General features: G+C 34.6%; 2 protein-coding genes and 1 non-coding gene across 4 annotated transcripts in view; 1 reads left to right on the top strand and 2 right to left on the bottom strand.

Moving 5' to 3' along the window:
* The window catches only part of sals (sarcomere length short), a 40,506-nt gene extending 29,602 nt beyond the window's left edge, over positions 1–10,904 (bottom strand). For both annotated transcript variants that reach the window (XM_088267232.1, XM_088267233.1), the window contains exon 1: positions 10,555–10,904. The gene's annotated coding sequence lies outside the window, so the exon portion shown is untranslated. The remainder of the gene's footprint in view (positions 1–10,554) is intronic.
* Positions 10,905–14,215: 3,311 nt separating this feature from the next.
* Positions 14,216–14,288, top strand: TRNAA-AGC (transfer RNA alanine (anticodon AGC)). Its single transcript has one exon. It is a non-coding gene; the product is annotated as a tRNA-Ala (tRNA).
* A 1,071-nt stretch (positions 14,289–15,359) lies between these two features.
* Positions 15,360–18,952, bottom strand: LOC148305130 (peptidoglycan-recognition protein SC2-like). Its single transcript, XM_088267180.1, has 4 exons — positions 18,859–18,952; positions 17,106–17,322; positions 16,250–16,368; positions 15,360–15,659 (listed from the first exon to the last, which is right to left on the bottom strand). Exons 1-4 carry the CDS (start codon positions 18,923–18,925, stop codon positions 15,430–15,432), a joined length of 633 nt encoding a protein of 210 aa, XP_088123306.1. The 5' UTR covers positions 18,926–18,952; the 3' UTR covers positions 15,360–15,429.
* Between the last annotated feature and the right edge of the window lie 3,927 nt (positions 18,953–22,879).

Below are 22,879 nucleotides of genomic sequence, written 5' to 3'. Positions count from 1 at the left end.
GGGGGTAGGTTCTGGGAAGTGGGAGGAGTTGAGTTAGGAGCTGATCGGTTCAGTGCTACGTCGAATAAAGGGCTGTATGGAAAATTTATTTGGTTATTTATTAATTGGATGTTATTTTTAATGGATTTTCTAATGTGAAACATTTCCATATTATTTAATTTTAACCCTTTATCATTTGTGTGTAGTATTTTTACCCCTGTTTCTTTATTAAATTGATAGAGTCCAATCACGAATTTAATAAAGAAACAGGGGTAAAAATACTACACACAAATGATAAAGGGTTAAAATTAAATAATATGGAAATGTTTCACATTAGAAAATCCATTAAAAATAACATCCAATTAATAAATAACCAAATAAATTTTCCATACAGCCCTTTATTCGACGTAGCACTGAACCGATCAGCTCCTAACTCAACTCCTCCCACTTCCCAGAACCTACCCCCTTCTCTTTGAATCCTAATATAGTTTCCAACCTGCGTATATTTATATTACATTTTTACTTTATTATTTAGTTTCCCAAAAGCATGGTGGGACTAACAACTCGCTCTGCATGTTTTGCATGTGTAGTGATAGTGTATGTGAATAGTACTAAGTGGGTGTGGTGTAGTGTTGTTCGCATGATTGTTAAATTGTAGTGTATGTCCTGACGAAGAGACGGGTACGTCTCGAAACCGGTAGACAGAAGTAGTCGGTGAGTGGTTATTTACTAACATTACTAATATCAATTAAAATGTTTGACCACAAAGTAAATGCTTTGAATATAAATAAATACTGAATTGTTTGTAAAAAAATATATAAGTAGTTAAGAACTATGGCTACATGTACTGCTGTCAGCTGCGTTATACGTTCTGCAATCAGTGCATGCTGGTCATAGAATAGTGCAATGGTAGTGACGTGTAGTATTGTTTGTTGGGTGCAGTGATTGTCCAGACGAAGAGACGGGTACGTCTCGAAACTGGTAGACACAAAATCCTCAGTGAGTGGTCAGCTGCGTTGTACATTTCGCGTATGCGAGCGCGTGTCGGTCGGCGGTAGCGTCTAGGATTATTATAATGAATATGGTATAACGTGGTCCAAAAATAGACAACATTCCCGCTTCTTCCAGACTCCTTCCCCTCCTCCGCCCCCCACCTACCGACCGCTTCCCGATGGTCACAGATATTGAAACGAGAAATTAAACAGTTTACAGGGCACGCACGCTTTTCCGGGAATGTCGTCATGACTTCTTGTGGAAATTTTATTTTTTTTCAGACGTTTTTCCGTCTTCAGACGCGAGGTTCAGACAATCATAGTTTGTTATTTGAAAATAAATTAAATCATTTTTCTTTAATTCAAACGATGTAACAGGTTAGCAGTTTTCAAAGTTTTTTGGCTACGGAAAACACGTTTTAAAACATGTTTTTGTCTTTTGAGAAGCTTTAAAATAAGCAGATAGTTTTATGTTTATTTAATACATTTATATTATCCACTGACACTTCGTGATGGAATTGCATTTTTAATATATTATTAGATTAAAACCAATATTTTTAGCTTTTCCACTTTATTTTTATTTGACCAGCGACCGGGTTTCGTCGTTACCGACATCATCAGACTGGTGAGAGGCTATACAAATTGTTACGTTATATATAAAACAAGGCAGGAGTTGGTAACCATGATTTGATATAATTTTATTGAGAAATTAATTTAATTTGAGTGAATTTAAGTATTGTATGATATTATGTTTATTTTATTTTATTTGAATCATTTCATGAAAAATAATGTCTTTAATTGGAGATAATCCAAATTTGTGGATAAGTATTTGGAGATACTCAAATTATGTAAATTTAAGTTGTAAATATAAACCTAATAAGTAACAGTTGCCCATTAGTCAAATCTCTCTCACTCACATATACATATATATTTATCACATTTTTAAGAACTTAATCCTGTCTGTAATATAAAAATCATCTGTTTTTTGCATATTTTTTCTACAATCTAATTGAATTTCCCTCATGATGCGAAACGTTTTATTGGTTCCTTGATGGTATTTTTACTTTCTGTAGTAACCGCTAGTACGGGCGGATCTCTTTCGTTGCGTTACATTTATTTTTGTCACGTAAACAAAATGAATTCCCTGCGAAATCTTCCCGAATTATTCCTAGGATATTATTGGCGTTTTGCTGTAAACACTGTACTTACAAACATCTCATATTTATATAGTTTTATCTCAATCTTTTGGAGTCTATGGCGTTTTCTGGTGATTCGTTCATCGTCGATTATTGGTCGTACATCAAAGTGACGGAAATCAGTCTGTCTTTGTCATATCGCTCACTCCTTTCAACAACGTCAAATATCAAAAAACTTGATTTTTCAGTAGATCGTTTTTAAAGTTTAAGAATATAATGAAATGTATCAAAAATAAATATCAAGCCACTTATTGAACTTTTTAAAACCGTGCAACAGATTTTTTTAGGTAAAATCTTAATGTTTTTTCTCCATTTGAAAACTGTTTAGTACATAAAAAAAAAAAAACAAATTAAACAATACCTTTTCTTCAAAATGCTAAAACAACACTTTTTGCCCTGTAGCGGGTAAATATTAAGTGAAAATATGAAAATATTAAAATATGAAATATAAAAAATCAAATATGTAATTCCTTCTTTTCTGACTTTGAAATGAGGCCGGCGCAGAAGGTAAAAATACCCTTCCCGTCCTTGATCATAAACCGACCGAACCGGTAGAAATACCTTTCCCGTCCTTAGTGTCTTAAATATCAGTTATTAGTTTATATAACTAGCCCATTTGGATATTATAGCATTAGTAAGTGAGTTTTTTTTAATAAAAAAATCTCATTAAATGTAACTTTGTTTTAAAATCACTATAAATATTATATTTTATATTTTATGTATTGTTTCGGCATTTACTTTGTGGTAAGACATGTTAAAATTAAGGATGGAAGCTTAGCTTCTGAAACTAGTAGTCATAAATAAACTCAAGAGCTATAAAAAAGTGTTTTCTTTAATAATTTAAAATATTTTATTATAACTTAATTATAATGTCTGCCGGTTTCGAAGCTAACCGCTTCTTATCAGTCTTGATAAAGAAGTGGGTAGCTTCGAAACCGGTAGACATCATAACTAAGTTATAATAAAATAATTTCATTAATTGATTCGGCAGTCACTTTGTGGTAAAATTTATCCATTTTTAATTAATGTTTAACTTAGTAAATACCACTATTTCACAAAATTTACTGTGACACGTGAACAATTATAGAACGATTTTATATTTTATATTTTAGTTATTATACGGACCTGAATGATGGAAGTTTAACTTCTGAAACATGTAGTCTTTAATAAAACTCAAGTGGTAAAAGACAAGTGTTTTCTTTAATCATTGTAACTAAGTTAAACATTAATTAAAAATATAATAAAATATTTATAGTAATTTTAAAAAAGTTACATTTAAATTATAAAATGTAAAATCACAAAGTTAGTGCTTCAAATATAAATTATAAAAAAAAATCTCTATTAGACCTCGAAGTGCATATTTTTATGCGGACATTTTTTGTTATTATTACTCAATGTACTGCTACATGCCGTTGAGTTTTGTCCAACCAAGAAAATTAAGTGTTTTACTTTAATTTTATTACCATCTTAAATAATGTATATATTCAGCATTGTATTTGTTTTTTTTTTCAGATAAACGTGAAAGTTTTCCTGAAAATTACTGAAGGGGCTTGAAGCTACAGACAAAGAGGTAGGATCACTAATTTTATATATTTATTGAATTTGTTTATTCCAAACCCTGAGGTGATGTGCGCCTCTAAATATGAATCTGGAAATAAGAAAAAATAACATCACAAGTAGCCGCTATAGCCGAGAACGAGAACGGTTTGCGCGCTACTGACGGCCAGTGTTTTCAGACGCCAAAGAGTAGTTTTCGGTATTGAGATTGCGAAATCACGAAACTGGCTGAATTCCGTATTTTTTTGGCGACGACGAAAAATAAACTTTTTTTCCAAAATTTACGCTAAATAATTTACTAAGGCTCGTATGATATATGTATTATACTTATATAAATAACAATAGCGTAAAATATTATTGTTGACATCTCATTAAAGATGAAGAAGAATATGGAAGTCTGGGCATTTTTTTTACATCTCACCAATAGATGTCTCTAGTGAAGTTCTAGTGATTCAAGAACAATGTTTCTTAATTGGTTCATATATATAGAAATTCCAAGAATTTGAGTAGTGTGGTTGTCAATAATGGGTAGAATTGGTGAATGTTACACGTAGATGTCAAAAATAATATGAAAATGACTCCTGTAATTGGAGATAATCCAGATTTTGTGAACAAGTATTTGGATACACTCAAAATAGTGTAAAATTTAATGAAATAAATTAGAACAACATAAAAAGTTTATACACTTGTAGCATTCACCATTCTACCTATGATTGACAGCCACAAAACTCAAAATTTTGCAACTTTTGAAACGATCGCGTAAGTGCGTACAGTATATGTACATATTACCGTGTGAACGTAACAGTTTGCAGTATTGCCAATATTCACACTTGTTTATTAAGACAGAGAATTGTTTGGCTGTGGTTCCTTGATGTAATTTATAATGACAGGTTACATTTGCAATTATTTTTACTCTAAGTTATAAATCAGTAACGGTAAAATAGTACATAGTCTGTACCCAAAACTGTATCTTGACACAAAATAAAGTATGACATAAAAACCCCAGCAAACAATTATTCGATTCCCGCCGATTGCAAAATAAATTCAAGAATATATATATTTTTTTGACATCTCATCAAAGATGAAGAAGAATATGGAAGTCTGGGCATTTACGGGGCTGACGACCGTCATAGGCTGGTTTTAGTGATCACTTTACACATGTGTGATATTCACCAATTTTACCCATTATTCACAACCACACTACTCAAATTCTTGGAAGTTTTAAGCAATATTTATTAACCAATTTTGAAACATCGTTCTTGAATCACTAAGTGTGGTTGTCAATAATGGGTAGAATTTGTGAATGTTACACGTATGTAAAGTGATCACCTAAACCAGCCAATGACGGTCGTCAGCCCCGTAATGGCCCAGACTTCCACATTCTTCTTCATCTTTGATGAGATGTCAAAAAATAATATGAAAATTACTCATATAATTGAAGATAATCCAGATTTGTGAACAAGTATTTGGACACACTCAAAGTGTTGTAAATAAATTCAAGAAATTCCTTTTCACTCGGTTCTGGTGTTTGTAATGTATTTTAAACATATACCCTCTCTTTCCTGACTCTTCTACCTGCAGACAAACCTCTGAAATAGAGGCATTGTGGGTTATTCCTTTAAACAGGAAAATAAGACTGAAAAAACCGAATGTGTCCGAATCCTTGTTCACAAGTTTCTTCGATTAGGAGTTATTTTATACATAAAGATGACAAAAATGTAGCAACAACTCCTTAGTTGAGAAACCAGATTTGTGATAAAGGATTTGGACACACCAAAAATGTTGCGAAAAATATAACTGATCAAATTATACTGATGAAAAATACAACTGATCAAATTATAACTGAATGTTGTGAAAAATATAAATAATAATAATAATAAAACCCTTATCCGCACCTTAATGGTGCATAGGGCACTGCGTCCTATAAACGCAGTATTATCTTGATCGTTTACACATGAAGGAAAGGTGATCAGCCCTCCGCTTCAGGTACCAGTCCAGGGTAATATTGAATAAATATGACAGTGAAAAAAATCACTTATATTTATTTTACCCCCCTTGGGAATCGAACCCGGGACCTCCAGAATGGTAGCCGAGCGTGAAAAATATAACTGATCAAATTATAACTGAATATTGTGAAAAATATAACTGATCAAATTATACTGATGAAAAATATAACTGATCAAATTACAAGCTTCATAAAAATCATGTTTTTTTTCAAAATAGAGATTATAATATTTCAGCAGTGATTTTATTTACAGTATTTTGAGTCGAAATTCAAAAATAACCCTTAAGGTGGAGGAACCCAGTGTGAACAAGTATTTGGACACACTCAAAATGCTGTGAATGTATCGTATAATATCACAGTGAAGCGCCTTTGAAGAAGTGTTTTACGAAAATGATGCTATGTAAATTTATCCTAAAATATTTTATTTAATTCATTATCATTTTTACAAAAATCCATGGATGGTACAGAAAGATAACATGATTCAAATGCATGACCTTGATGACGTTGTATATGATAAGGACATACAACCTGAGGACGAGGAGAGGTCATAAGGGCGTTTGACCATTACACGGGATTTCACCGTCCGGCAGTCCGGTTTTGAAAAATGAAAACGATTACGACAGTTTAATAATAATAAAATCCTTATCCGCACCCCAATGATGCATAGGGCAATGTGTCATATAAACGCAGTGTTATCTTGATCGTTTACACATGAAGAAAAGGTGATCAGGCCTCCGCTTCAGGTACCAGTCCATGGTAGTATTGAATAAATATTACAGTGAATAATAATAATAATAATATAACCCTTATCCGCACCCCAATGGTGCATAGGGCACTGTGTCATATAAACGCAGTGTTATCTTGATCGTTTACACGTGAAGGAAAGGTTATCAGGCCTCCGCTTCAGGTACCAGTCCATGGTAGTATTGAATAAATATTACAGTGAATAAATCACTTATATTTATTTTACCCCCCTTGGGAATCGAACCCGGGACCTCCAGAACGGTAGCCGAGCGTGCTGACCATTACACTACGGAGGCGGACAGTTTAGCGTGATCGAATTTACGCGCAACGTGTTCACGCACCGATCAAGAGCACCTTTCCGAAGAAATATGGACAAAAGCACAAGCCAATTATCGTTTTAAAACGCTAACTGACGTGCCGGACGGTAAAATTCCGTGTAATTTCGGTTGGTGTGGTGGACAAGCACCCTAACAGTCTACAAAGACAATAAGTTGTAGCAAGGAAGAAGAAGAATATCCCTTTCTTGAATGTTTTCCGCAGATACTTTGTGGCACATTTTATACTATCTTTATAAAATTAATTAACTTTGTTTTCACCACTTTTTTTATTAATATAATTTAACCTGCTGGTTTTGACAATACCTTGTCATCATCAGGGTTTATTTCAAATCAAAAACATTGAAATACTCTCACCAAAAACTTCCACACACTCCATAAAAATCCTAAATGTACATTTAGGATTTTTATGGAGTGTGTGAAAGTTTTCGGTGAGAGTATTTTAATGTTTTTAATGTTTTTGATTAAAAATAAACCCTGATGATGACAAGGTATTGTCGAAACGAAGAATACTCATCATCATTTCTCTTAGAAGTGCAAACAACGAAAATATAATGCATCACTCAACACCGCGTGTTAGATTGAATTAGATGTTTAGATAATAATATTCTCTCACAACGCATATCTTTGTTCCGATAGATCTGTAAGTAAACTGACTAAGAAATTTTCCATACTGCAACTGCGGCTCGTTTTTTAATTCATATATTCAAAAAAATTGTGCATTATTCAATCGAATTTTGTGATTTCTTGGACTGGCATGATATGCAACGCATGAAAAACGTACAAGGACGTCCATCCCTTAAAAAATGTTATAAATCGCTTAAGCTAACTAATAACTGACATTATTTTTTGACATCTCAAACATAGATGAGTAACTATTTGACTAGTTGATAAAGAAAATTTCCATTATTTGAAAAAACATGTAATGTTAGTTTATAATAAAAACATGTAATGTAAGTTCATAATAATTTGTCCGCCTCCATGGTGTAATAGTCAGCGTGTTTAGCTACCGTGCCGGAGGTCCCAGGTTCGATTCCTAGGGGGGGGGAGGTGAAAACAAATATTAGTGATTTAACACTGTAATATTTATTTAATGTTACCCTGGACTGGTTCCTGAAGCGCAAGAGTGATCACCTTGCCTTCATGTAAGTAATGATCAAGATAGTACTGCGTCAATTTGATGCAATGCCCTATGCACTATTAGGTGCGGATAAGGGTTATAAATAAAATTTAAAAATGTTCATAATAATATAAGTAGTTATACTTTTATGTACATGACAGTTTATTTTTATTTTTAGATTACTTAAGTGAAAACCTCTAATTGGAAAGTTATTTTTATAATTTTATTACACTATGTTATTTTTGTTAAATATTCTGTTGGTTTTCCAAATAAAAAAAGAATATGGAAGCCTGAGCATTTACAGTTTTTACAGTTCAGTACAGTTCTGTAAATGCTTAGAATTCCATATTCTTCTTCATCTATGTTGAGATGTCAAAAAATAATGTAAAAAATGACTCTTAATTGGAGATAATCCAGATTTGTAAAGTATTTGGACACACTCAAAATGTTGTAATTGATTACTGTGCTAGCTCGCTAATCTGTACTCGCTAGTCGCTTTCATTATTCAAAACAATTTTTTTTTCTGTAGATATAATGAATATGTATTTGTATGTATATGTATATATATATGTGTGTATGTATGCGTATGTATATGTATGTATGTATATTTATAAATATATTTTTAAACTTCTTACCTAGAAAAAAAAAACCCTTTAACCACCCTTATTAATTCCTCTCCTTTCCTTCTCCTTGCTGCTAAATCTATTATTTTATACCATACCCTTTTTTGTTTTTTGTTTAATCTCTGAATGTTTTTTAATAGTTTTATAACATAAATATGGAATTGTTTAATTGGCTTTTTTTTAACGTAACTATTTTTCGTTAATGTAATGTAATGTTTATTATTGTTAATGTAACTATTGTTTTATATCATTTTTTTATATGTAAGCTGTACAATTCCCAAATAAATAAATAAAATAATAAAAAAAATAAAAAATAAAACCGGACTGCCGGACGGTGAAATTCCGTGTAGTGCACAAGCGCCCATATTATAATAAGAATACAATGTAAATGTAGATTAATAGTAAAAAGAAGACTGTTTATCTATGGAATGGTGAAGGTGAATGTTTACAGTCGTAAACATAATACTGAAGTGGTAAAAAACAAGTGTTTAACTAACTAACTAACCATTACGCCGCTCCCCCGAAGGGGTAGGCAGAGAGAATAGAACGCCATACCACCCTGTCTTTGCAAAAATTCTTCATCTAGCCCACATACATGCATCCCCTCATACATACCCGCCGATTATTTCGACTCCTGAGGCGGCCGCTTTCATGTATTTGACATACCCGATTGTTCCAAGTTTTTCTCGGTCTTCCACTGCGTTTTATTTGTAATTCAATCATGTCTTGCCACACAGTGTATGCCAAAGCAATAAATAACGTAATAAACAATAATTTTCTCATTGAGTTTTCCCGTGCCAAGGGCTACAATACTTATTTATAATTTATTTTTGATTCTTAAATTGTAATTATGTGTGTGAAGAAAAAAAAAACAATCTATTTTGTATTTAGTTAAAACGATGGGAGATTTGAAAAAGTTTTCAGTAAAAAAAAAACAGATTTTCAATTGAGATCGAAAATGGTTGGGATTCTAAGGACATTTTTCTTAATTTTACCGATAACGCTTATCTCATCCTTGCATTCCTGATGGTTTGATCACTGTTAGAGGACACCAATGAGATGTTTCATAATCTCCAATTAGCATTCTCGTGTCATTTAATATTTTAAGATGCATTCGCGTCGCTGTCTTTAATATTAACGGTCATTTTTATTGGAACCGGATCAAGAGTTATTTCCGAGCTTTTGCAAACACGACATTAATTTTAGATCTGTCGTAACACAGATTGTCCATTGAGTTTTGTCGTTTCGACTCTGCCGAAGAAATGTGTTGAATATTCCGAAAGCAGGGAGACTGAATTATTGCGGTTTGGTTGAAATATACGTTACGCAATATACTCTAGAATACCATGATTCTACAGACCATGGTTCTGATAAAAAGGAATACAAAATTACTCAAATGCACACAGAAATCTATTGAAAGATCCATGCTTGGTATATAAACCTAAGAGAAAAAGTAAGAAATGAAGAAATTAGGAACAGAACTACAATAGTGGATATCATGGATCGCGTAGCAAAACTAAAGTGGCAATGGGCAGGAGATGTTGCAAGACAAGACTCCACAAGATGTATCACTAAAATTTCAAGATTGAGACCTTGGGAGAATAAAAGAGGCGTCGGGAGACCTCAAAAAAGATGGTGCGACGACACAGCTGCTGTAGGGGGTAAAAGCTGGTTGCAAACAGCAACCGACCGAAAAAATGGTAGAACACAGAAAAGACCTATATCCAGCAGTGGAGGACAGAGGGCTTAAGAAGAAGAAGAATAATAAACTTCAGAATAAACTGAATGATCTTGTTTTTAGTACTTTCATTTCTGCCCGTCTTATGATCTATTTTGATGTCTGTTGATTTATTCCAGCGGCACAACTGCGTAGTACAAAAAAATGGATCACATTTCACGATAATTTTGGCATAACGAAAATAGTCATGATTTTGCACTAACTTACAGTTGGCAAATATTGCCAAATTTTTGGCGACACATAATAAAGTAATTTCAACACTCACCTAAGGTTTTTTTTCACAAATCACTACAGCCAGGGGAGTGAAATGAATCAAACTGTTGAAATACGTAAAGCAAACACCATCAGAACGAACACACTCACAGATCTTAGATTGACAAGCGGATCACTTCGGAACAATGGGAAAACGCGACTTTTTGGTCTAACGTGGATGACGAACAAGAATTATATTTTTTTCTTCTTCTTTTTCACTTTTTTTCTGTTTCCGGGAGCGCCAGTGGTGCCACGTCCGCGCTGCTGTTAGGTAGGTGTGGAATTTGCCCAAGTTTCCCCGACAGTGTTGCGGGCCGCGCGGATATTTTGGGCGGCGGTCGCGACCGACTCTGGAAGACGATTGCGGCGCGTGGGCGGCGGGCGTAGCGCGACCGTCGCGGGTGGAAAACGACTTCCAGAAACCGACCGGAAGCACTGGGTCTCATTTCTCAACACCTCTTCACAACTTCTGATTACCGCATCCCCGAGCATCGTTTTTTAATCAATACATTGCCCAAATCCTTTGTGTACAGAAAAATATGACATGTCGCTCAGTCTTTTCAACAACGTCAGATATAAAAAACTTGGCTTTTCAGGAGATCGTTTTTAAAGTTAAAAAATATAATAAAATGTATTAAAAATAAACATCCAGCCACTTATTGAACTTTTTACTGTGGAACAGATCTATTTAGGTAAAGCCTGAATGTTTTTTCTCCATTTGAAAAATATTTAGTATATTTAAAAAAATAATTAAACAATACCTTTTCTTCAAAATGCAAAACAACACTTTGTGCCGGGTAAATATTAAGTTAAAAATATGTCGCTTTTGCTGGGGTTTAGTATATTTTCTGGACAAAACTGAAAATTGACGATTTTTGATATATGACGTTGTTGAAAGGAGTGAGCGAAATGTTCACAAATTTGGATTTCTCCGTTTGTGAGTTAGATTTTAGATGTACATTTAGGATTTTTATGGAGTGTGTGGAAGTTTTTGGTGAGAGTATTTTAATGTTTTTGTTTTAAAATAAACCCTGATGGTGACAAGGTATTGCCGAAATCGGTAGGTTAAATTGTATTAATAAAAAAGTGGTGAAAACAACGTTAATTAATTTTATAAAGATATTATAAAATGTGCCACAAAGTATCTGCGGAAAACATTCAAGTCACAATAAGATCATTAACTAACTAACTAACTAACCATCACGCCGCTTCCCCGTAGGGGTAGGCAGAGAGAATAGAGCGCCACACCACTCTGTCCTTGCAAACATTCTTCGCCTCTTCCACGTTCATGCATCTCCTCATACATACCCGCCGATTGTTACGACTCCTAACCTGACCACTTTCAAGTATTTGGCATACCTGATCGTGCCATGGTTTTCTCGTTCTTCCTCTGCTTCTTTTCCCGCTAACATTCGCCTCATAAATTTGTTTTACCGTTCTTTCCTCACTCATTCGTTCTACATGTCCAAACCATCTCAACACACCTTTCTTAATTTTATCGATAATGCTTATCTCAGCTTTGCATTCCTTCCTTATTTCACTATTCGCACATCTATCATACATCGTTTTGTTACACATTCTTCTGAGAGATCGCATTTCGACTGCATTCAGTCTACTTTCATCCTTCTTTTGCCAACTCCATGTTTCACTTCCATACATTAGAGTTGGAACCAGGACTCCGTTGTGCACTGCCAGTTTAGCTTCCGCTGATAGGTTTTTATTTGCTATAACTGATTTCAGTGCACCGTTCACTTTGTTCCCAGCATTCACTCTCCTTTCTATATCTTTATCAATCTTTCCATCCCTAGAAAACATACTACCCAAATACACGAAATCATCTACGAAGATCATTATTGCATAGTATTTAGAGATTTTACTATTTTTGCTAAGTGATTTACGCGTGGAAAATTGATTTTTAACCAGTCTCTCGTCAAAATTTGGAAGTTGTCCGGACTATGGGTGGGCGCTTTGGAATATCGCCACCTGCCGACGTATTTCCAGAGCGCTTTCCTCACACTGGTCGGACCTCAAGTCTTCCTTCCATGCCCGCTGTCCGCTGTTTACTGATCCATCAATTTATTAGCTTTTTAAAAGTTGTTTCTTCATTCAATCATGAACACTTATTCCTTGTTAAATCGTAGTCATACAGGAGAAAGTGACCAAGTGCATTTTTTACAAAAACGTGGTCATTGACTATTTGATATCTTACTAGCTTAATATTGCCCTGAAAAAAAATCCCAAAGGATTTCAAAGTTGGAAGTAAAATATATTGACTTGTTAAAAATGACTAACTGCATTGATGTTTACTTTCTTGCCAAGCAAAAGTGACTTAAATGACAAGTTATTTCTTCATTCAATTCTGAACACTTATTCCTTGTTAAATCGTAGTCATACAGGAGAAAGTGACCAAGTGCATTTTTCACAAAAACGTGATCATTGACTATTTGATATCTTACCGGCTTAATATTGCCCTGAAAAAAATCCCAAAGGATTTTAAACTTGGAAGTATAATATATTGACTTGTTAAAAATGACTAATTGCATTGATGTTTACTTTCTTGCCAAGCAAAAGTGACTTAAATGGCTCTCCTGAACATTTTACGTTATGTTAGTTGGTCACTTTCTCCTGTATGAGTACGAAACGGATGTCTTAACATAGAGAAAGAGGAATATGGAGTTCTGGATATTTATTTACAAGGCTTCCTACCTTTGCTTTTTAAAAAAAATAAAGATTCTTTTCTGAAGCTCCCTTTGCTTATATTGACGATAAAAACATTATTTCAACATCTCAGCATAGATGAAAAAGAATATGGAAGTCTGGGTATTTATTTACAGGGCTTACGACCTGTCGCAGGCTGGTTTGATGGATCACTTTGCACACGTATAACATTCATTATTCTGCACATGATTGACAACCAATCTATTCAAATTTCAGAAGTTGTGTTATATTTTTTTTTATAAAAATGTTTATTAAAGTAATGTTAAATTAAAAATTTAACTTAGAATTAAATATAAAACTAAAATAAAATTAAAATTTATATAAAAGTATTGTTAAAAGTATGTTATTACGCAAAGTGAACGATGAATGATAAGGAGAGTATTATTTTTTGACATCTCATCAAAGATGAAGCAGAATATGGAAGTCTGGGCATTTACGGGGCTTACGACCGTCATAGGCTGGTTTAAGTGATCACTTTAAACACGTGTAACATTCACCGATTGTACTTGAATCATTAGAATTTTCACTAGAGACATCTATTGGTGAGATGAAGAAGCTTGTTTATCGAGCAGAAACTCTTTTATTTGTGTGTGAGGTCCGAATACTGGCTCTTAACCACATACATAAGAAGCGCCAGAAAATATCCTTTCCATTCCATATTCTTCTTCATCTATGTTGAGATGTCAAAAAATAATATTTCAAACTTATTGTGTTATGACGGACATTCGGTTTTAATGGACACCCCCTACCTCAATTTAGTCCGTTATATCGAGGATTTACTGTACTGTGTTTAGTGCGCAATAGGTGGACGTGCTAGTTCGTACTACTTCAGGCAGTAGGCTGTATGTAAAGTGGTTGGTTATCGTGTTATCACTGTAAATGACATTCACTGCACGTTTTCTATGGCAAGCCTCGTTCGTTACATTTGAACGGTATTTTTGTCGCCTCCGTCACCGGGGGGCGTAGCTCAGATGGTAGAGCGCTCGCTTAGCATGTGAGAGGTACCGGGATCGATACCCGGCGCCTCCAACTTCAATTTTTTATTTAGATTTTTAATTTTAGTTAATTATAATTTATATAATTTTTTTTAAATATCTTTTTTTAATAATTTTAGTATAGGTACATCATTGGGTTTTAACTGTCGGCGTCAGTTCCTTGGCTTGATCGAAAGCTGAACGACGAGAATACGTTTTTCAAACGTTCATATATTTATTTTATTAAAATTAAACACTTGAATATACCACTTTAATGAGTTTTATTTATATATACGACTAGTTTCGAAAACGACAGATGTTTTCATCTTCTGGTACAAATTAAAACTAAATAAAACTATAGTATAAAAATAAAAATAAAACTCATTAAAGTGGTATATTCAAGTGTTTAATTTTAATAAAATAATCATTTCATTCCACAAAGTTAATGCCGAATCAATAAATAATATTCATATATTTATACTATATTATTTTTTACAAGAAACGTCTTAAACATTACTATCTATCATTAGAATCCTAACTGTCCATCAAACCTCGTATCTTAGTTTTTCTCTCTACCTCCTTCTCTGAACTCCCTTTTTCCTTTGCCTTTCATACTATCATCAATTTCTAATTTCTGTTTTTTTTTTTAATGTTCAAGTACTATCCACCCTCTGATTGCAAACAGCTATATACATTCTTTACATCTCACCAATAGATGTCTCTAGTGAAGTTCTAGTGATTCAAGAACAAGGTTTCTAAATTGGTTCATATATATTTAGGACTTCCAAGAATTTGAGTAGTGTGGTTGTCAATAATAGGTAGAATTGGTGAATGTTACACGTGTGTAAAGTGATCACTTAAACCAGCCTATGACGGTCGTCAGCCCCGTAAATGCCCAGACTTCCATATTCTGCTTCATCTTTGATGAGATGTCAAAAAATAATATGAAGCCATATAAGGTGTCAAAGGTTTTGACCAATATCACTAGTCTGTTTTTGGTAGGCTGGAAGATATCGCTTTTTAGCAATATGCCCGCCAATGTAGGTACCTATTTCATTTCTGAACATGAAGTTTAAATAAATAAAACACAGCATTGCAAATGTGGAGTGGTTTATTAGATCTCAAGACAGCTCGACAACGATATACAAATTCCTTAGTATTGGTATCGGGGATTTTCGCTGAATTTATTCTGGAATTTAAGCGGAGTTTTGGGCATGGCCCTCGACGGGTTCCTCGACAGCGAAGCCGGAGGATGACCAGTTGGGCCAGGTCTGGATCTCGGCGTACAGCCTGTTTCCGGGGCAGTCGGTGCTGACGGCCTGTCTGTGTCCAATCAGCTTGTAGGTTCGGGACACGTGTCCTTGGGCCACTCCGAAGGCGATCAGGTCCTTGACCTGTTGGAGCTGAGCCGCTGGTGGAAGGGAAGCTGTCGGAAATAAGAAGAATTGTAAAATTATTGTTGCGTGAATGCATGTTGGAGATTCATTGGTCGAAACATGTAGGGAACAACGAGGTTAAAGCAGGACTAGGAGTCTAGATGCTTACTAAACAAAGTAACACAACAGCGAGCCAAATGGATAGGCCATAATATAAGACATTAGGCCCGCTTCTTACAGGGAAGCGAGTATTTTTGCCTAGAATTTTCACTCATGAATTACATGAAATTATAGTAACTTTGAACATAAAGAGTAAATCCACTCACGAGTAGGCATAGGCTATGAAACTTAAAAAGTTGAAGCCTGAGTAGGGTCATGATAACCGGTATCGCACAAGCTGTAGCTAGATTTCTGAGTCACTTGGACGTTAGGTAATTCAAAAAAAAATCTTACAGGGATGTGCGATTGCACAAAGTACATTGTATAACCCCGCTTAACATACATGGACCAAATAGTCTCCGACGTGAGCTGTAGCAGGTACACCGAGTTGAAGAGACGGGTGGAGACTAACCATGAAAGATGCAAACCAATCATCACACAGATGTATACTTAATTATATCTCAAAGTAAAGTGTACTTACATTGCCAATTTCCAATGAGGCAGATACCAACGCTGATGCTGTTGTATCCTGGGGCATGAGCGCCGACTCTGTTCCACATCCTTCCTTCATAAGCTCGGTTATCTCCGCCGACTAGGAAACTAGAAATTACAAAACTTCAGTTGGTGTCTCTAAGAAACAAGATAAAGAGTTCACGCATTCGTGGAAGCTTGGATGTAACAGACGTCGATAGTAAGGTAAAGGAAAAACAATTCGCTAACTCCTTTCAAGAACGTCAAGTATTCGATATACTCGATAGTGCCAAGTTTTTCTCGGGTCCTCTGTTTTTATTCCAACTACAATGGCCTCATAATTTCTTTCTTCCTTCAACATGATCAAACCATCTGAACACACCTTTCTTAATTTTATCGATAATGCTTATCTCCGCCTTGCATTCGTTCCATATTCGTACCATTCTAACATATCGCTCACTCCTTTCAAGAACGTCATAAATCAAAAAACTTGATTTTTCAGGAGAACGTTTTTAAAGTTTAAAAATATAATACAATGTATTCAAAATAAATATCAAGCCACTTATTGAACTTTTTACTGTACAATAGATCTTTTTAGGTAAAACCTGAATGTTTTATCTCCATTTGAAAAATATTAAGTATATTTAAATAAATTATTCAACAATAGCTTTTCTTCAAAATGCAAAAAAAAAACACTTTCTGCCCTGTAGCGGGTAAATATTAAGTTTAAAATATGCCGCTTTTGCTGTGATAAGGTACGTTCTCTGGGCATTCCGAAAACATGCACAACTGAAAATTGACGATTTTTGATTTATGACATTCTTGAAAGGAGTGTATGGAAAAAATAGGATAGATTTGTTCATTACTTGTAGCCGATGTCCGCCCAGCCGTTGGTGTCCATGTGGTAGTTCTGCATGGACTTGACGCTGCTGACGCACGCGCTCTCGCTGGTGCACGCGCCGGGGCTCTCGCTGTGGTGGATGACCACGTGGCTCACGGGGGTGGCCATGGTGGTGATGCTGGTGGGGGAGCGCGCGCCCCAGGCGGCGCGGGTCACCATGTTCACGGCGCGGATGTCCTTTTCTGACGCACAAAAAAAAATCAATCATTTTTGGCCTTTGCTGATCTCGGCTGTCCAAACTTAAAACACAGTAAGGGACATTTTTTTCGTAGTACTTTTTTTTGCATTTTTGGATTTAGTAGAATCTACTCAGTCTAAAAAAGCAAAAAAAAACGTACTACAAAAAAATGTCCCTTACTGTGTTTTGAGTTTGGACAGCCGATCTGTCACCAATTAAAAAAAAAGGAATGACTCGCAAAGCCTCTACTTTTAGAGGCTTGTCTGCAGGTAGGATAGTAAGGATAGGGAAGGTAAATGTGAAAAGTACATCGCAAACACCCAGACCAATCAAAAATAAATCTTTCCTGAATTTGTTTTGCAATTGGCGGGAATCGAACCCGCGACGCCAGTTTCGCAGTTGAGCGTCCACCCAACTACGCCACGGCGCCTGTCTTAACACGTTGACTGCCAACTACAAGATAACTCGTAGATCGCGTTCTTTGCTAGGTTGCCGACTACGATTTATCTCGTACTGTGTTTGCTTGCCCATATACTTGCAGCTACGATTAAATTCGAAGTATATCAGTGTCGATATGGATAGATCTGGGAAGAGAAAAAAATCAATACTGGCTTACATGAATAGAAAATTTATTAATAAATAAACAGAAAATATAATTATACTTTTTTATTAAAAATCAAGTAAAATAATATTTTAAGGTCGGCTTTTTATACCGGAATTCTGAAAATTGCTGTGGCAGTCAACATGTTAACCTTCCTAGTCTTACTCCTCCATTTCCTTTCCCGTATAATAATAACAAGGCCAATTTAAATTGCGTCCTTTTAGTGAAAAATCACTTCAAGGGCGCTTTACAATTTATAATCTACGTATTTTATGTTTTTCTATTTTTACATTTTTACAATTATGGTAGATATTATTAAAATGCAAAATGTTTACTCTTCTATGGATTCGAATGCTGGACGGTCTATGACAACTACTCTAGGCAACTAGAAACTCCTGAAATGCGAACGCTTAGAGTGTCTGCTGGAGAGTCTCTTCGAGGCACAATAAAGAGTTCACGCATTCGTGGAAGCCCGGGTGAAACTGACATCAATAGTAAGGTAGAAGAAAGGCAATTGAGTTGGTATGGGCACATAGGACCCAGAGAACCTGAACATATTCTGAACCAGGCAATCGTTATGGATCTTTTCGATGGACATCTAGAGGAAGATCAAAGAATTCATGGATGCTGCAGAAAGATAACATGATTCGAAAGCATGGCCTATGTGACATTGTCAATGATGGAAGGCCCTTAAAACTGAGAATGAGAAGAGCTGACCCCAACAGTCTTAAAAGATGAAAAGTGCCAGTAAGAAGAAGAACAAGTTTTTTGCACATTTATTTTATTTTACCAGTGACCGGGTTTCATCGATACTGACGTCATCAAACTGGTGTAGAGTCATTGCTTCGACGAGGGTCACAACCCCCAGTGATTATTATTATTAGTGAGGATTAAGACGGAGAAGAAAATTTTCAAATATATTTGAATTTTTTTTATTACCTGCCGGAAGTACGAAGGCAAAGCTTCCCCCGACCAATGTTGCCACTAGGAACAGCGAAAACAGCATTTTGAAACAATTTTACTTGCACTTTAGTCAAGAACTAGTCTCTTATCGACGCCTCCCGCCGAATGGCCATCCTTATATACGCCACCCAATCTCTGATGTTGATGGATTTCTCTCAGCTATTTTATCAGATCGTTGACAAATCGATAAAAAGGGATTATTAATGATTCGTGTTTAAATATAACTCGAGTATTACGTTAATGATGTTATCTTGATCATTTTGTCGTTTTTCGTTTGTAATGTGATTGGGTTGATATATATCGAATCTAAAAGATTAATTATATTATTTATTGATTCGGCATTAACTTTGTGGAATGACATGTTGATTTTTTTTTATAATTAAACACTTGGAGATTTGTCCGCCTCCGTAGTGTAATGGTCAGCACGCTCAGCTACCGTTCTCGAGGTCTCGGTCTCGATCCCCAAGGGGGGTAAAATAAATCAAAGTGATTTTTTCACTTAAAAATTTATTTAATATTACCCTAGACCAAGCGGAGGGCTGATCACCTTTCCTTCGTGTGTAAAACGATCAAGATAACACTGCGTTTATATGACGCAGTGCCCTATGCACCATTGGGGTGCGGATAAGGGTTTTATTATTATTTATTATTAAACACTTGGAGATACCACTTTAATGAGTTTTATTTATATATATATATATATATATATATATATATATATATATATATATATATATATATATATACTACTAGTTTCGAAAACTACAGATGTTTATATCTTCTGGTACAAATTAAAACTAACGAACAAAAAATATATTTAGGTGTATATATAGGTTAATAAATATAGGGAAGGGGGTTAAGGAACAAGTTTTTTTGTAAAAGGGAACATTGATAATAATGGTGACGTATTTTGAAACAGTATATTGTTAATAAAACTCATTAAAATGGTATATTCAAATGTTTATTTAAAAAAATAATCTCAAAGATCTTCTTACAATTTAGAGCTCTTCAATTGATTGGCATTTGATACCATCAGTTATTATGCAATTTGTTTTATTTTTTAAGTAAATATATTTTTTAAATAAAGATTTCACGTATCATCTATCTATCAAGGTCTAGATACACATGCTCATTACTATCACATGACTTACTTACCATCACGCCGCTTTACCGCAGGGGTAAGCAGAGAGAATAGAACGCTTCACCGCTCTGTCTTTGCAAGCATTCTTCGCCCCTTATTCATGCATCTCCCCATACATACCCGTCCATTATTCCGAGTCCTAACTCGACCGCTCTCAAGTATTCGATATACCCGATAGTGCCAAGTTTTTCTCGGTCTTCCTCTGTTTTTTTCCAACTGCAATCGCCTCATAAATTTGTTTTACCGTTTTTCCCTCGCTCATACATTCCACATGACCAAACCGTCTCAACACACCTTTCTTAATTTTATCAATAAAGCTTATCTCCGCATTGCATTCATTCCATATTTCACCATTCTAACATCTGTCATATATCGTTTTAATCGCGTTTCGACCGCATTCAGTCTGCTTTCATCCTTCTTTTGCCAACTCCATGTTTCGCTTCCATACATCACCTATCGTTCCCTGTATTTTTCACATTTACCTTCCCTATCCTTACTATCCTACCTGCAGACAAGCATCTAAAATAGACGCTTTGCGGGTGATTCTTTAATAAGCTAAAATAATAAAATAATAACGATATTTGGCGTTTCTCGTGATTGGAGATAATCCAGATTTGTACACACTCAAAATGTAATAAACTCTGTATTTGTTAGATTTTACAATAAAATTATCACACATCGATCCAACGCGGTGTAGGTACTATACAATATGTAGTTCTAGTGTCGGATTGTGGTCCCGTGGTAAATGTCGCGGACTCTTAAGTCAGAGTTTCTAGTTTTTAATTAATGTTTTACTTAGTAAATACCACTATTTCTTAAAATCTACTGTGACACGTGTTTCGATGCATTCCGCATCATTTTCAAACACCGTATGTGAAGCTAATTCTAAATTTTAGAGTCGGGTCCTTGGGACGTTGAAGGTTGAAGAGGGGGTAGGAGCTGTTTCTTATTTTTATTTATTAATTTAATTTTTATTTCTTATCAGAGGGAACATAGACAAAAGGGGGGAGGCTTTAGTCATTGTCATATTTTTAATTATGGGTTTATTGTTATTTATATTCTTATGAATTTCTATTGTTTCAAAATGTTGCAGTTTATGGCTTTTCGTATAGATTATTTTTAGGATTTCTACGTTATTGTGGTTAAATTTGTGATCATTATCTATTAAATGGTTAGCGAATTCCGAAAAATTATTATTTCTCAAACATAATTCATGTTCCCTGATTCTTGTTTTGAATTTTTAAGAAGTCATACCAATATACAGTAGATTTTAAGAAATAGTGGTATACTAAGTAAAACATTAATTAAAAATGGATAGATATTACCACAAAGTGACTGCCGAATCAATTAATGAAATCAGTGTTTCTAGGTTCGAACCCAATTCAATTTGATACCTATTTCTAATAATGAGCCGCTTAGGCTCACAGAAATAGTGTGAAATTGAAATATTTGTGTAAATAATAAAAACACAAATAAATAAATATTTTTTTATATATTTTTTTTAGCGATTGCTATTTAGTATTGTGTGTGTATATTCTTCGCTAGAAATAAGCATGTTCATTTTGATCATGCTCAAAAATCGCAGTCGTTTGATTTTTGGGCATGTTACTTTCAACGCGGGTAGAAGGGAGCATTTTTCGAGCATATTAAACAGGTTTGCTTATAAGCATGCTAATATCAATCTGTTCTCAGTTGGTTTTCGTGCACGACTCAATGGTCCAAAATGTCTCGCTGGAGAGATGAGAAAACATTTAAATTTATAACTTTATATCGAAATAATGAAGACTTCTGGATCTGCGATTGTGAAAAATATCTTCTTCTGTTTATGACATGTCAGGTCCCCTTGATGTCGACTATGACTTGAGAGTAATTGTCCTTGTCTTGGGCAGCTCCAAACAGCGCCTCGACGGTCCTGATCCCCGTCCAATCTCGTATATTCTGGAGCCAGGAGTTCTGCCTTCTGCCCACACATCGTCGTCCTTTATTTTGCCTTTTATAGGATGTCAGAAATACCAATAAGGATGTGAGCGCTAAGGCAATCGTAGGGTATTCAACCATGACTTAAATCCACCGATATTATATTCTCAATATTATTAATATTTAAAGCATTTACTTTGTGGTTAGTCATTTTTACTTATTTATTTTTTTACAAAAATGTTAATAAAATTAGTATATAACCACTCACCGTTTTTTTTTTTTTTTTTTTCTAATGAGTTTTTACCACCGATATTAGTTTGAGAATGCCATATTAGTTTGAGAATGCCATAACAATGTGAAACAATTGTCACAGGATCTAAGTTTTTATGTTTAAAAAATACAATAAACATTTTAATGCTCAAATCAGTGTTTGTATAAATATGGAGTTTTATAAAATAAACGCCAAGTCAATAAATAAATGCATATTTATTATAACTGCAGACAGTTGGTAGAATTCCATATTAAATTGTCGGGTAATATATCCAAAATTAAACACGGTTTTTTAATAGATTTATATTATCCACTGACACTTCGTGATGGAATTGCATTTTTAATTTATTATTAGATTAAAACCAATATTTTTAGCTTTTCCACTTTTTTATTTGACCAGCGACCGGGTTTCGTCGTTACCGACATCATCAGACTGGTCAATGATGTCATCATCCAGTCTGATGATGTCGGTAACGACGAAACCCGGTCGCTGGTCAAATAAAAAAGTGGAAAAGCTAAAAATATTGGTTTTAATCTAATAATAATTTAAACAAGGTTTATTTGGTTGAATTCTACATTTTTTTATGTATATGTTAATACGTGACGCGTTTCGTCTTCTTAGGGTGTTTGATAATGTCTTAAGAAGACGAAACGCGTCACGTATTAACA

This window comes from Brachycentrus maculatus, unplaced genomic scaffold (genome assembly GCF_059751285.1).
Source record: "Brachycentrus maculatus isolate JH-2025_06_01 unplaced genomic scaffold, ASM5975128v1 h1tg000285l, whole genome shotgun sequence".
Classification (NCBI taxonomy): Eukaryota; Metazoa; Arthropoda; class Insecta; order Trichoptera; family Brachycentridae; genus Brachycentrus; species Brachycentrus maculatus.
The sequence above is the reverse complement of the archived record's forward strand: the minus strand, read 5'-3'. Positions and strand labels throughout refer to the sequence as shown.